The 13,764-nt window shown below is 38.3% G+C and overlaps 1 protein-coding gene across 4 annotated transcripts in view; it reads right to left on the reverse strand.

Annotated features, from left to right (window-relative positions):
- Positions 1–1,932: 1,932 nt before the first annotated feature.
- Positions 1,933–13,764, reverse strand: part of osbpl9 (oxysterol binding protein-like 9) — a 66,697-nt gene continuing 54,865 nt past the window's right edge. For all 4 annotated transcript variants that reach the window (XM_088927247.1, XM_088927245.1, XM_088927249.1 and 1 more), the window contains 11 exons: positions 12,949–13,067; positions 11,485–11,570; positions 11,038–11,209; positions 10,383–10,467; positions 9,206–9,316; positions 7,985–8,048; positions 7,573–7,713; positions 6,189–6,267; positions 5,678–5,769; positions 4,597–4,732; positions 1,933–3,584 (listed from right to left, as the gene is read on the reverse strand). In XM_088927247.1, coding sequence (XP_088783373.1) covers positions 3,510–3,584; positions 4,597–4,732; positions 5,678–5,769; positions 6,189–6,267; positions 7,573–7,713; positions 7,985–8,048; positions 9,206–9,316; positions 10,383–10,467; positions 11,038–11,209; positions 11,485–11,570; positions 12,949–13,067 — 1,160 coding nt within the window. In that variant the 3' untranslated portion in view covers positions 1,933–3,509. The remainder of the gene's footprint in view (positions 3,585–4,596; positions 4,733–5,677; positions 5,770–6,188; positions 6,268–7,572; positions 7,714–7,984; positions 8,049–9,205; positions 9,317–10,382; positions 10,468–11,037; positions 11,210–11,484; positions 11,571–12,948; positions 13,068–13,764) is intronic.

Consider the following 13,764-nt stretch of genomic DNA (forward strand, 5'->3'; position numbering starts at 1 on the left):
GTATGAGAAGGTGTGACAGCCATTGAGGAATTGAGACTCATTCCTCCTGTCGTCTCACTAGGTTGGTGGGGCCCAGCTCCACCCACAGCGGTGATGTCTTCATCTTCTACAATATTACCCGAGGATACCACATGGGCAACCACAGTCTGGCTGGGCCATTATGAGCTTTAGGAAGGTTGATGCTTCACTGTCCTTAAACCACAGAGAAGAAGCAGCTGTTAATTGGTGGCCTGCAGGTGGTGCTAGAACACTTATCAGAGGGATTAACAAATTTATCTTTTCTAGACCCAGTCAGCAAAGACAGATTCTTTACAGTTGAATGTTTCACATCGCAAAAAGTGAATTGTGAAGGTAGCAGCTTTTGTGATCTACACCTTCAAATTACAAGGCAGCTGGGTTTCCTCATTTCAAAACAATAAAGCAGGGGTTTCATCCTGTTGTTACTCTAGGCTTCTAAATTGCATAATTATCCTATAAACTCATTTATTTCATTTCATAAAGTCCACCTCCAATCCAGGCTCATGTTTCTCTTTTTGCCCAGACAAATGAAGTGGCAGCTACAAAGCTCTAGTTTCTAATACTTTCAAACATTCAGTAGATAAAATGCTGAATTAAGAGGAAATGTTACTGTAAAACATTTTTTGTTGTTACAGGTTTTAAAGTGATTATTTGGTGTGTCCGTCAGAGTAGTATGGTTGTCCCAGAGTCCAGAGGGCCCAAGCAGAACTGGCGTTCATTCGCATTTTCTGTGTAGAAACAGAATGATTACAAATGACCTGTTAAGTCGAGCACTTAAATGCATTTTAACCATGTTTGAAACTTTTCAGAAAAACTTACATTTGAACATTAACAACGAATGAGAGAGAAAGAGAGCTCGTTATGTGTGTGTTATGTGATTTTTAAACATTACTTTCAAACATTCAACTTAAAATTTCTGTTATTTTAAGTGTTTCGCATACGTATAGTTCACAAAGATGAAACCAACATTGCAAATACTTTTAACCATTTATGTTCTGCATAAGTTATTATACGATAGTACTACATAAAGTTACATTAGATGCTGTATATACTGTACGATAAACAGGGAAATCTAAGACTGTATATAGTAATATTACTTAAATATATCAAGAATCTGTGTGATTTTCTCAACATTATGCTGAACCTATTAGGGCACTTTGAGTTCAGAGAACATAAATCCAAGGCATACAATAGACTTGTTTTACATAAGCATTTCAAACATTTTATAGTGATAAAAAATGCAGCAATATATAATATCTACAATGAATGTATGTGATAGAAATCTATGTTTGAAGATTGTACTAGACATTTGTCTTTTTTTTTTTACAGTCTGGACTTCTGTTTTTAGGGCGGAGTTGATGTAAAGTTGGGGAATCTTTATGTCCATGGTCACAAAAAGTAAAGGCTGAGAGACATTAAGAGAGGATAATCACTGCAGGCAGTGAACATCTCAGCTCACATCAACTCACCATCAAATTTAAAGAAACATGGAGGCTTACTTTAGAAGAGTAATGGTAATCTACAAGTAGTTTCAAAACAGAATTTAATCATTTTAACTTTTTGGCCATAGTATAAGTATACAATTTAGTGGACTAGAACTTTCATGTATTGTTTTATTTGTGGATACAATATAACTTATTTAAATTCTTTATTTTAGATTTAAATGAAATCAACCCTAACCCTAACAGTACTCCACTGAATAATTTTAGCCAACTAGCCCTTTATACAAGATCCGTCATATTGGTCATTCTTCACCTGTTTGATTATTCAAAAGACTTTGAAGTAGTACATTACTGGAATGTGTTTTTGTATCATTCTCTACCCAAATTATTATGTCAGAATTCCTAAAAATACTGATTAATTCCTGCTTATTCAGAAAACTTCTAACAATCAATACAAACACACACAAAACTAAATTCATGAAGGTTTTAATATTCTGCATCAATAAACATGAGAATCTGGTACAATGAGAATCAATGATTACAATTTCAAATATATGTAAAATAAAAACAGTTTTGTTTGTTGATTGCTTTCTTCAAGCAAGTGACACTGAAATGAATGGCAAGGCCTTAATTTGAACTTAATTTACAATAAAAAAGAAAAATGGCCTTTTGAGTTTGTAATCTCTGCTAATTCCATTATACATACCCACTGTTTACTTAAGACAAAAAAGTCAGTCCATTCAGTTGTTCGTACTGTCGGTTAGAAGACCATAAGGGAGTATTGTGTTGTTCTTAGAATCAAAGCCCAGATCAGCACGGATATACTGTACACAGAGGACCAAACAGAAACTGCCCAGGGATCAGGGTTTAGCAGATGTTCCTACCTATGCCTCTGAAGGACCATGGCAAACCACCTTCTAAACAATTCTGATTGGAAGATAATTAAAGTCAACTACAGAGTTGAGACAGTCAGCCACAGACCAACAACAGAACAGATTGAAAGGTTCTGCATTTAAGCAACATCACCTCCAAACACTGAAATCTCTAAAGGAAAGAGTGGGAGCATCTGGTATGACTATCTATGCAGAGGCATTGAAGGAACATTATCACCTCAGCAGCAGCCATCAGCAGCCAAGAGAAGGTCCTAATGTTCTACTTACTCAATAGCCCAAACTTAAAACAGCATCCCGTGCCAACAGTCCAAAGCCTTGTGCCTTTTGGTTCATTTAACAGAGGAAAAAAAAAACTTAGGTTTCCCTACATGCTAACCTCACTCAAAGCATGCCTTGAGAGAAAACCCAAGCCCGTTTTGAAAACTGTATCTCTGCAAAGTGATGACTTGCAGCGTCAGATCCTTAAAGGCTTGTGGCGCTTGTCCTGGTAATGGTGTATCAGTTGCTGATCTTGCTTTTTCTTCATTTGTTTATTTGTGAGGTGGCCGAGAAAAATGGAGAGAAACTTAAGAGAACGGGGCTCAGCTCACGGGGGGTAAGATTAATGTTTCTTGATGTCTGGCTGAAGAGATCAGTCACATCCTCAGAGAGCTACTATTGCCAGGAAGGAAAACAAAGAATAACATAAAAAAGAATATATATAATATATAAATATTTATATACAGCTGTAGTTAGCTGTAGGCAAGCCAAGTCCTCCCCTCCATTCCACCAGTAAGGCCTTTTGAGCTCCTCCTATATTTCAGCCTTTCCCCAAGTTGCCAGATTCCCTGAGATAAAGACTGCTGTATGTTTTCAAGGTCAATCCCATCCAGACCACCCTGGAAAAAGACGCATCCTTCAGGGTTTCCTTCGAGACTGTGTGTGAGAGATGGTGGGAGGGTAATTTGCAGTGTGGTGGTGGTATTTGTTGGGGGAGGGGGGGGGGAACAAAAATGTTGTTGGTGGTGGCAAGGAACACAGTTCTGAGAGTTTTTTTTTTACTTCAAAAATGCAAAGCTGAGTACGTAGTCAATCATTCAAAGGCTTTTCAATGAGGTGTGGTTCATAAGCAGTTCTGGCTGAAGGCTCTGCGTTTCGCATCTCTCCCCCTGGGTCCTCAGTGTTTGTTGGCAGCCAGGCGTTTCAACAGAGGTTCGTCATAAACCCAGCATTCCCCATCCTCATGGAAAAGCTGCGGGTGACACAGAACAAGCCAAAAGACTCAGTGACACTGAACACAAACAGAGCCTTCCTTGCTGTTTCAAGGGAGTAACCTTTGAAATAGCAGACACTAACTGCATTACAGAAAAGACACAGATACTCTGAATGCAATAGGCTTATGCAGGGCCTGACACGTACATATTTGAAGAACTGTTATTTCTAACCAATGTGTGAAGGAAGTCTGGAACTATTACCCCATTTTTAGGGTTACCCATTTTTTATATAGAAGACCTTTATACACTGCTCTATTTACAGCGCTTTGCAAAATTATCCACTCCAGTCCATTGATCATCTTAATGCAATGTCCCATGTCCAGATTTAACATCTGTGGCATGGAAAGTGTCATTAACTTTCTGTCATGTTTCTACATTCACAGTTCAAATAAAAATACTCTCCTTAAAAAGTGTATAAATTACGTATAATTCAACAGAATTGGATACCAATGGAAATGGGATAAATACTTTTCCAAAGCGCTGTTCATTTCTAAGACTTAGAGGTATTGAGCTAAGTCAATTAACGTCAAATGTGGGTTGTGTAATTTGCCTATTCAGAATCTGTTCTAGTTGTTCTACCTACATATGGCTGATTTGCCATGTATATTTGAAAGATATCAGTTAAAAATAAGTTAAAATCTGAGCTGTTTTTGTATAGATAAAATGAAGACTTAGTTAAAAAAATGCCATTTAATCGGTGCCAGTCTTTTTCAGGTTGCTTTGGAAAATGGTCAACAATATTTTCAACACTGCTTGGCAGACAAAGTAATAAATGCAGGAATCCACTGAAAAACCTCCTATAAGTCCAGGCCCTGAGTCCTAACCCTGTATCTGACATAGTAAGCAAGCAGTAAAGTAATGGGGACAAACACACATTATCCTGCTGTGCACAAAATAACAGGGTAACAATTCAGGGCTTTGGCTAGTTGATACTAGATTATGGGTTCTGACAAAAGAAAAGGTTTTAATGTCCTACACAAGACTCCTTACCCTTGTCTCCCACTGCATCTCTTTTTCCTTCCTCTCTCGGGCCTCGGCCCTCTGCTTCTCCTCCAGTCTGTGCTTTGCCTCTGTTGCAGAGTCAATATCCTTCAGCTTTAAATTCACTGTAACATCCTTCCACAGCCTGCAAGAGAATCAAGGTACTAATGTCTCATTACATAGGTAATGTTATTTTGGCTAATGGAAAATAGCTTGATTATGTTGTAACACTCTACGGACGTTATTCTGTTAAGTTTACATTTACTACAACTAGTTAGAGGACAGATTTACATCTGCATTGAAGAGTGATTTCCTTATGCAAACTTTTTTTGCCTTTTCAAAATTCAGTGACCACCCTTTATCTTGCCTTGAATACTCCTGATTTGAACCACCAGAACTGTCAAGTCTCTCAGGCAGAGCTGGAGATATCATGTATTTTGTCCTAATCAAACCTGAGAGCCTGAGGAATCTTGTCTCATGTTAAAAGGTTAAAACGAATCATACAATTATTAGGTGGGTTTTTATTGGTTGGCCCACCAGACATGACTTAAGATTTGTTGCAAGAAATTGTGCTATCCTTTCAAGCAAGCCAAACTCTGCGCAATTTACAATCTACCAGGCTTTACGCAATCTGACCTTGTCGTGGAATCCTATCTTGACTGTAACAATATACTTTACTACACTATATACTTATTTCCTTTATTTGATGGTCAGTGAACCTTGCTGGTTTTTTTGCAGTGTTCCACAAACAAGGGGCACTTTCACACTTTACCCACTGTGGACGCCAATATGTAGTTTTCCTAACTGATCAAAGGTGAAGGCTCTCTTGGAGATAACGTACACTGAAATAGAACACTATGCATAATCACCACAGGTACAAGTTTTCACTCCCATCACATCATAGCAATCTCCTAGCAGAATTATATCCAGCCAAGCAGAGTACACCTCCAACTTGAATACAGAGGTTTGACAACAGACTTTTACGAAGGTGAGGACTGAGCTTTGATGATTCATTTGCTATGTTTACCTGTAATTTCCACCAAATCTGAAAGAAAAAAAAGAAAAACTAGAGATGCAAGGAATTACTCACTTCCGAGACTCAAATTCCTGTTGGTCCTCCAGTTTTCTGACCTTCTTCTTGATGATGCTCATCTTCTTTGTATCTATGAACAGCGTATTCTCCTGGACAACATGATAAAACACGTGCCGAGATCATGGCACTGCTGCAGAAACTGCAGTATTGCCTCCCAGTTCCAAGTTTCCTTAATTATGGAACTGTAAACATTGTTTGATCTCGGTAAAATCTTTGCATTGGATATGCAGAAAAACTCTTTTCAGAATATAAAACTTTGAATAGGATTACAGAAGCACATTTTTGAAAGAATTTCTAAAGGGGAATAGTTCTAAATGTCCAGGTTTAAAAAATGATGGGGTTTTCTGACTAGCTGGTATCTGAATTCCAAACTAGCATTTGATAAGAGGAGAAAATCCAATAAAACGAAATTTGAAACAATGAATATGAAGCAATGAAATGCAGTAGGACCACTGTGTTTCCATGAACTGGAAGGCTTTAATTATAAGTACAGAAGTTAAACACTCACCCCTGTAGCCCACTTTGCAAACATCACACCGTTCCACTCCCCCTCAACTGAGCAGAAGGACTTTTTATCATTAGGGGCACTGCAAAAAGTATGGACAAGATTAAAATGTTGATGCGGTTGTTGGGTTTGAGCTGATGTCAATACAAATGTCTCAAAACAGTACATAATACTTTACATGGTATAAGGATTTGTTTTCACATACTCTTCCCTGAATGGTCATTTGTGCAACAGAGCATGATGGCTAGAGAGGAGACGAGAACTATATCATACACAGGCTCGCTCTTTTTCAATGTTTATATTTTTGCTATGCACAAAATACAATAAAAAACACTTGACTTGTGTTGATCTGAAGAGATTCTGTTATTTTAATGAAAGTGTTTAACTATCCATTGCCTGTGCACCTAACATTTTAATAAAAGACTTTCCTTCAGAAAACACAAATATTCCTTAAGCACTACTCCATTGTTCCTAAGGGCTAAGCGGACTTTTAAACTGATTTGCCTGAGTAAAGAGTACTCATTATAATATAGTTCAGGAGGTGAGGTAGGTTTTGAGTGTATTTTTGTTTTGTAAATTAAGTAAGGAGGGAGGGATAGGATTCTTCTAGCATGCATATATCATAAATTAAGTGATATGAGGCAGTTTTAATTTGGGATTTGCACACACAGAGGGGTCATCACTTTAAATGAGCAAGCTCTGCTACCTCTGCTCAGAAAAATGTTTAGAAGTCAAGAACATCTTACACAAAATTAACTTAAAGAAGGCAAGCAATCTGTTATAGTAATTTGTGCATAGCAACAATATAAATATAAACCTCACTATAAACTTGGGACAATCCATTCTCTAAATGCATATAGATGCACCTTTCAGAAAGAGACCCAATTATTATGTACTGTATATTCTTAAACTCCAGATTAGATTACTTTTTGTTATGCATAATTTTGGAATGACTCATTATTTTATGTTTGACTGGCTCATCACTACGGCCTCCTTACACACCAGGCAAGATAAAAAGAGCAAACAATTCACAACATCATGCTTTGTCATGATGGCCATGTTTTCTGCCCAATGGATATGAAAGGGAGAGCTGTCAAGCCCCGAGTAACACTTGCTCATAACTGCCTGGGCAGCAATAGGCAGGCAGGCTCACTGGTGTGCAGGAAGTCTAAGCCAATTTATACCCCAGACAATTACTGCATGTGTCCTGAAAGCCCAAGGACAAGGCTAACTGATTGCATAGCCCATACTTGTGACTGCAAGGTCTACAGGGTCCAATGTGTGCTCGAAGTGGAGGTCTTTCCTTTCAGAGCTACTCAACAGCTCATGTCTGGATATTCCTCTTTAAATACTAAGGAGGAATCCTACAGTTGACTCGGAAACTTACAAAATTTCAGCTGTTATTCTGTGCTTCTTCCCACCATAGAAAGGTTTTGTGTGGAAAACAATGTTGGCGCTGTAGCCTGTTTTGGAGCAAGAGATATTGCACTCTCCTCCTAACTCTACCCAGGGCACTGTGAGAATGGACCTGAAAAGAAACAACTGCATGTCAAGATACTGCATACACCTGTCAAATCGCAGGGGTAGCCAGGGAATTCTGCTTTCTGTTCACTGGTTTTCAAACATCAGATGTTCAGCAATGGATCAGTTACTTTCTAAAATGTTTTATTTTATAACAGTACAGAATGTTGTTAAATGATTGCTATTACAGAAACAAATACATAATTCATAAAAGCATATACTCATTAGATTAAACTTAAGAAAATGTATTATCATAAGTAACAAGGGAAAGTGCCTACCTTCCATATCCGTTGGGGAAGGTAAGGATATAGTGTTCATCATACTCTAGACAAGACACACAGCCTGCAGACACAGGAAATAATTTGATGCTGTACAGGTAGATTCACTGTAACATCAGATCTGTAACTCCAGTAAGACTGATCAGACATTTACTGCTGACACTATTTCAGACACTGTAATAAAAAATGTTTCCTATACAATCCACCTTTAGAATTTTTTAGAGGAAGAGCTTGAAAGTGTTACATATGCTAGTTGTGGGTTAATGCCTTGGGAGCAAAAGTCTGCTTTATACGAGCTAGCCACTTAAAGGCATATATGATACACAGGAGATCTTCACAATCATAAGGTTTCAAGGAGTCTAAAAGGATATGTTTGATCACAGCCCAAACCTAATGCATACCAGTAGCATGGAACACAGGTTAAAGAATACATACAGCACCAGAACCTAATCTGAGTAACCATGCAATTATTTTGTAAAGGTGGATGAGGTAAAAAAAAAGGAGGTTAAGAAGTACGAGAACACAGAAGTTCCTTTCATGAAAGTGTAGTAAAACTTCCTGTGAAAGCTAGATAGAATGTACTTAAGATTGCAGAACAATATTAGAAGACAGCCAGATGATTAATGGCACACCGTTCTACAGATAATGAAATATTTTGTACATTCTGACAGTAACTTTCTCCTTTCTATATATTGCTGCCTAACTGACTTGCAACAATCAGAGCAGCCCATCTTTCATTCTGGATGAAAAAGAAAGTTTAAATCTGAATTTTGATGTTTTATTGACAGTGCACAGTCACTGACAGTGCAATGCTGCATCATTATTGTGTGTTGAGACATCAGTATGTCTATCTCTTGCTTAATAAATGGGAAATTAGTTTTTCTGAACACGTGATTCCTACTATTGCAGGGCAAATTATATTTGTGGGCACTGGGCTTGCAAAGATCTTTGAGCCGCACTAAACACTCCCCAATTACAGCCATTAACATTATATTAAATTAGCATAATTAATTTAGAAAGGCCTGTTAAAATAATTTGATATTTATTCTATAGTTTGTTATCTGTTAAGGTGTGTCTGAGGCTTGTATGTGGCCCACTGACCACATTGGCCATTACTGGTTAACAGACTTGAGTTCAGCTTGCCAGTGGTATTCATCTCTGCAAAATGAACATGGACATAGATGGGTAAAAATGATCCAAAAATGTCATTTCACAACTCACCTTGCCCAATATTATGCACTCCAATAGACATTCCCAAGAACTTTGACTTTGTCCAAATGTGAGCGTTGAACTGAATCTTTTTATTGTAGCACTCAGCATAGAAAGCAGAAACTGCCAGGAGGAAAGAGAACAAGGTGAGGGAGTGCTGTGCATAAACAGTAAATGCGATACAGCGTTCGTTACAATACTTCCTAATGGAAAAGGAACCAATACTGTGCTCAGCATATGTCAATCACATGCAGCAGCTGAAAGTAAAGTCACTATACCTGATACTACAAAAACATCAGAAATATTAACATACTTCATTTTGTATAAAAAGAACATAGGATCAATAGACGTACTTTGCTCACAGCTGAAGTACATTAAAAAAATAAAGAAACCACTGTTTTTACAGCTTCTTAATCTTTTCCTAAGCAAGAGGCTTTCATAATCAACACTCATATTCAACATTATGGTGTGACGGCAGATGGATTAAACTCTGCACTGATGCCTTTGTCAAAACTTTGGTATAGTAGGCTTGGGCCATCTATTCTACGAAAGAGCAATGGAGACGCATGAAGGCTGCCCAGTGTTGAATGTGTCACTATATGTTTACTATATCTCTTTTTAATGAAGGCCTTAAAAAAGTCTTTCTTATCAGTCAGGGTAAGGGTTAATGCTGTGATGCTGCACATTTACAGACAGGGCGGACTCAACTGTGTGACACCCTTAAAGGTATTGTCATGCTATTGCTGATACCCACAGCAGGTTTCTAAAAGCTCTGCTACTCTCTGTAGGATTAACAATTTTAATAATGTGGCTCTCAGATTCAATATATGCCCTCATAATGATCAAGTTGCACAAGAAATGCTGTTGAAAACCATGCATTAAAAACCATAAATTTTGAATATTAGATTAATGAATTAAAATAATTGCTACCCAACCTAATGAAAGCCTCATTAAACATTGTGGAATTTTCATTATTCAGACCTATTACCTGGAGTATAAATAATTGGCCTCCTGATTACGCATCTGTGTCAGGCCATGCATGAAGTAAAAGGACAAGCTACCCAACACTGCTATTGTATGCTGTTTTGTGCATGATGTTCAGATGCATATATATTACCTTCAGCCTAAGGCTGTTAAAAGTAACATGGCCCTTTAGTTTTCCAAAAGAATGAAGACCATAAGCACTTACTGGGTGGGTGATGAGAGACCTGCTCTGCTACGAATGAGACATTGGTCTTCGTGCACCAAGGCACAGGTCCCTCAGACACAGGCTCCTGGTGGAAAAGAAGCAAGAGGGTGGTATTAACAACACCAGCCTGCTCTATCACAGCAGACCTTTGAACACTGCCTTGTTCCTTGCTGATGTGGTCAGAATTTAATCCCTTCCTTAAGGATTCTCTCCATAACACTGAGACGCTTGCAAAGGCTGCTGCAAAAAGTAATAGGATGCCTTTTAACACATAATAGCTAAGCACACGGATGTACTTCTTTAACTAGGAGAAAATATGGTTCCTACATTTTCTTTTCCTTAACACAGGAGCCTTCAGTCCTTCTGATTACCCAGATTTGACAAATGCAATGGCTACCATGATTTATTTGCTTTTCAGGAAATGTTCTATTGATCATTTGTTTGTCCATACACCCTTTTCCTGTCTCCTACATGCAAAACACATTACAGTAGGATCTCAACATCTGCAAATTTAACATTCACAAATGTGCTTATTTTCAATTCAGTCTGGCCGACGGGGTCTTGCGTGAAAGGAGAGCAGAGTGAGTATTAAAGCAACATGCCCTGAGACTCAGGATTCTGATCTTGTGTGAGTTTGAGATAGCAGTGCACTCACAGAATTTTCCTCATTTTCCGAAGGCAAGTCCCAGTGACAGAGGAAGATCTCTCCCAGAATGGGGTTGTACGGTTTCTTGGCCACTGAGCCTTTCCTTCCTGCGTGAAAGGCAGAGAGGTACCATTTCACAACCTGCACCATGCGATCCCGGGGGTCCGTCTGATCTGCAATACTGGCACACACAGGTATTAGAGACAGGCTGTAGGCAGGGCACAGGCTGTCATGACAAGACAAGAGACTTCAGAGGAGTAATGGGGGAACAATTGAGTTTGAATTGTCAGAGGAATAAGAGCAATGTTTAAAACATTCTTTTAGTCTACAAAGCTGATGCATTTCTGATTATTTTACAATAATTTCTTTTTTTTTTACAATTATTACATACGTAGTGTAGATTGTATGGCATAGTGAGAATGTTTTGGCTTTTAAGAGAGCTGTGAAAATATTTACCTAACAAACAGATCCGGGTGTGCAAAAAAATCAGCGTACATTTCCAGCAGTGACCTCCGTTCCAGAATGAAAGTAGGGAGAACCACCTATGGGAAGAGAGGGATCCGACTTGACTTTAAAAATGTGCAAGCACATCTGCCTTACTGACTGAAGAAAAGCCTGAATCAAGTTTATCAATTACAGTACATCAGTGCTGACACAAAGAATATCAACACAACCTAGTACACACTGTATGTCACACCCAGATAAATAATAACAATAATGATCAGTTATCAGTTATGAGTTCTACATAAAGCAAAATTCCTTTCTAGAGGGCCCTTCACACCCTTTGTCTAATGAATTACTTCCCTCAGAACGGAGATACAGATTTACCAATTTAAAAACAAATAGTTTTGTGATCTTATTTGTGCCTGTGGCTATAGCCTTGATTAACAAATGATTATTTCGTGTATAGGCATGTGTATTGTTGTCTGTGGGTTTTCTTTATATTGTCTACTGCTGTAAAACAAATTGTGTGAGGATAATAAAGACTCTCTCTGTCTCCAATTACAAAAGCAATAGGTAAAAGTAAAAAAGTGCCTTCATGCACTTTCCTTTACTAGGCAATATTGAGGAGACGAGTACAATTTTAGAACATATTTACAATTTATTGTTTTTTTTTAGTCCCAGTACCATCTATCATGGTAATATGAAGAAAGCAACAGATTGAAAAAAACACTTTTCTTAGTTTCTAAGATGACTGCAAACCAAAACCAGTCAAGGCACACCCAGGCATTGAGGAGAAAACCCTCCAAAGAGAAAAGTCTGACCACCTTATGTGCGAGTACCAATGCTACAGTAGCCACTGTTAATGAACCAACAGCAGTTTTTATGAATTCTGGATTTAGCACCACTGTGATTCACCCCACAGCACAGACTGCCAGGAATCAAATTTCTCCTGGGAAGTGTAGTTAGTGCAAAACCTACCCTTCCTTAAAAAAGAGAACAGAAGATTACCATGAAAAAGTAGAATTGTAAGATGTATTTTTCCGTTTTCTTTTTTGAATATATTAAATATAGTTTTAAAATGGTTCACACAGTGGTTAGGACGGCGTATGTGCATACGTGTCCATGCGCAGGTGCCATGTGAAGGTTCAGGTCCATACAGGGTAATGTTTTCCACAGCTCTTACCAGGAATAAGCATACTGGTAATACAGTACTCAGAACCAGCAAAAGATGGTGCTTCCCTAACAGATAAAGTCCAGATTGTTCTTCAGTTTAGGTGGTCTAAAGCTTGAGTGCTCCACCACCTTTTTTTCCTATTTGTGGGAACGGTATGTAAATATCCATGCTGTGAAGTAAGTGAATGCTTAAAAGATCATATAAACAGGAACAAGAATTAGCCTCTTCATTTAGAAGATCAGAAACCAGGCCCAAACCAGTAGCACAGGAGCACACCCCTTATAGTAGCATGGAAGGGTTACCTTGGTGAGGTCCATTCCTAGTCGCACCTGGGACAGCAGGTGCATGATGACACTCTTGTGCTCCTCCACTGACTCCCCTTCTCCGTCGTCATCTCGATCATCATGACTGTCGAACCGATCTGTCGACACGACAGCAGACAATGAAACCCTGTCCCTCAACGAAATTGTGTCCTTGCACTGGTATGGTGCAATTTCTACAAGTCCCATGGAAATCAGTCCAACTTGATTATAAGCCTGTTTAAGAGGGGTGAATGAAGTTTTGTCTCCAAACTGTTGCACATGTGTAGTCTAACAGTGTTTCTGTTTCTTTCTGTTTCTTGCATTCATTATCAATCATTCTCCAAGACGGTGAGAGATCCACTTGTTGCTGTGAATCTCCAAATTATTTTCAAACTAATGAACAACAACAAAAATATTAAACTTTAATTACTAAACACTCCCATTCATAATGCAAATGATTAAGCTGAACAGCAGCTTGGTTAGTATAGAACAAAAATCATCAACATGTATATTTTTAGGTCTTGTAATGTTGCAAATTTTACAACCTGTTCTTAAAACGTCTGGTTCCATTCCTTTTCTGCATGAATGTGTCTTACAGAAATCAGGCTTTACTTGTAACCAAGCAAAGGCAGTTCCTGAGCTTCCTCTGACAATTAATTGAATGTACAATGACATCCAGCACTTCTCATTTTTATCTCTCCTCCCAGATGAACACGTTAGTTCCTAGACCAGAAAAGCAGTTATTCTATTTGAGTGACTGCTGTATCCTCCAATTCAGATTTTAGTACAATAGGTCATGCTTACTTCCCTTCAGGG

The sequence above is a fragment of the Atractosteus spatula genome, chromosome 11 (assembly GCF_055471065.1).
Source record: "Atractosteus spatula isolate fAtrSpa1 chromosome 11, fAtrSpa1.hap1, whole genome shotgun sequence".
NCBI lineage: Eukaryota > Metazoa > Chordata > Actinopteri > Semionotiformes > Lepisosteidae > Atractosteus > Atractosteus spatula.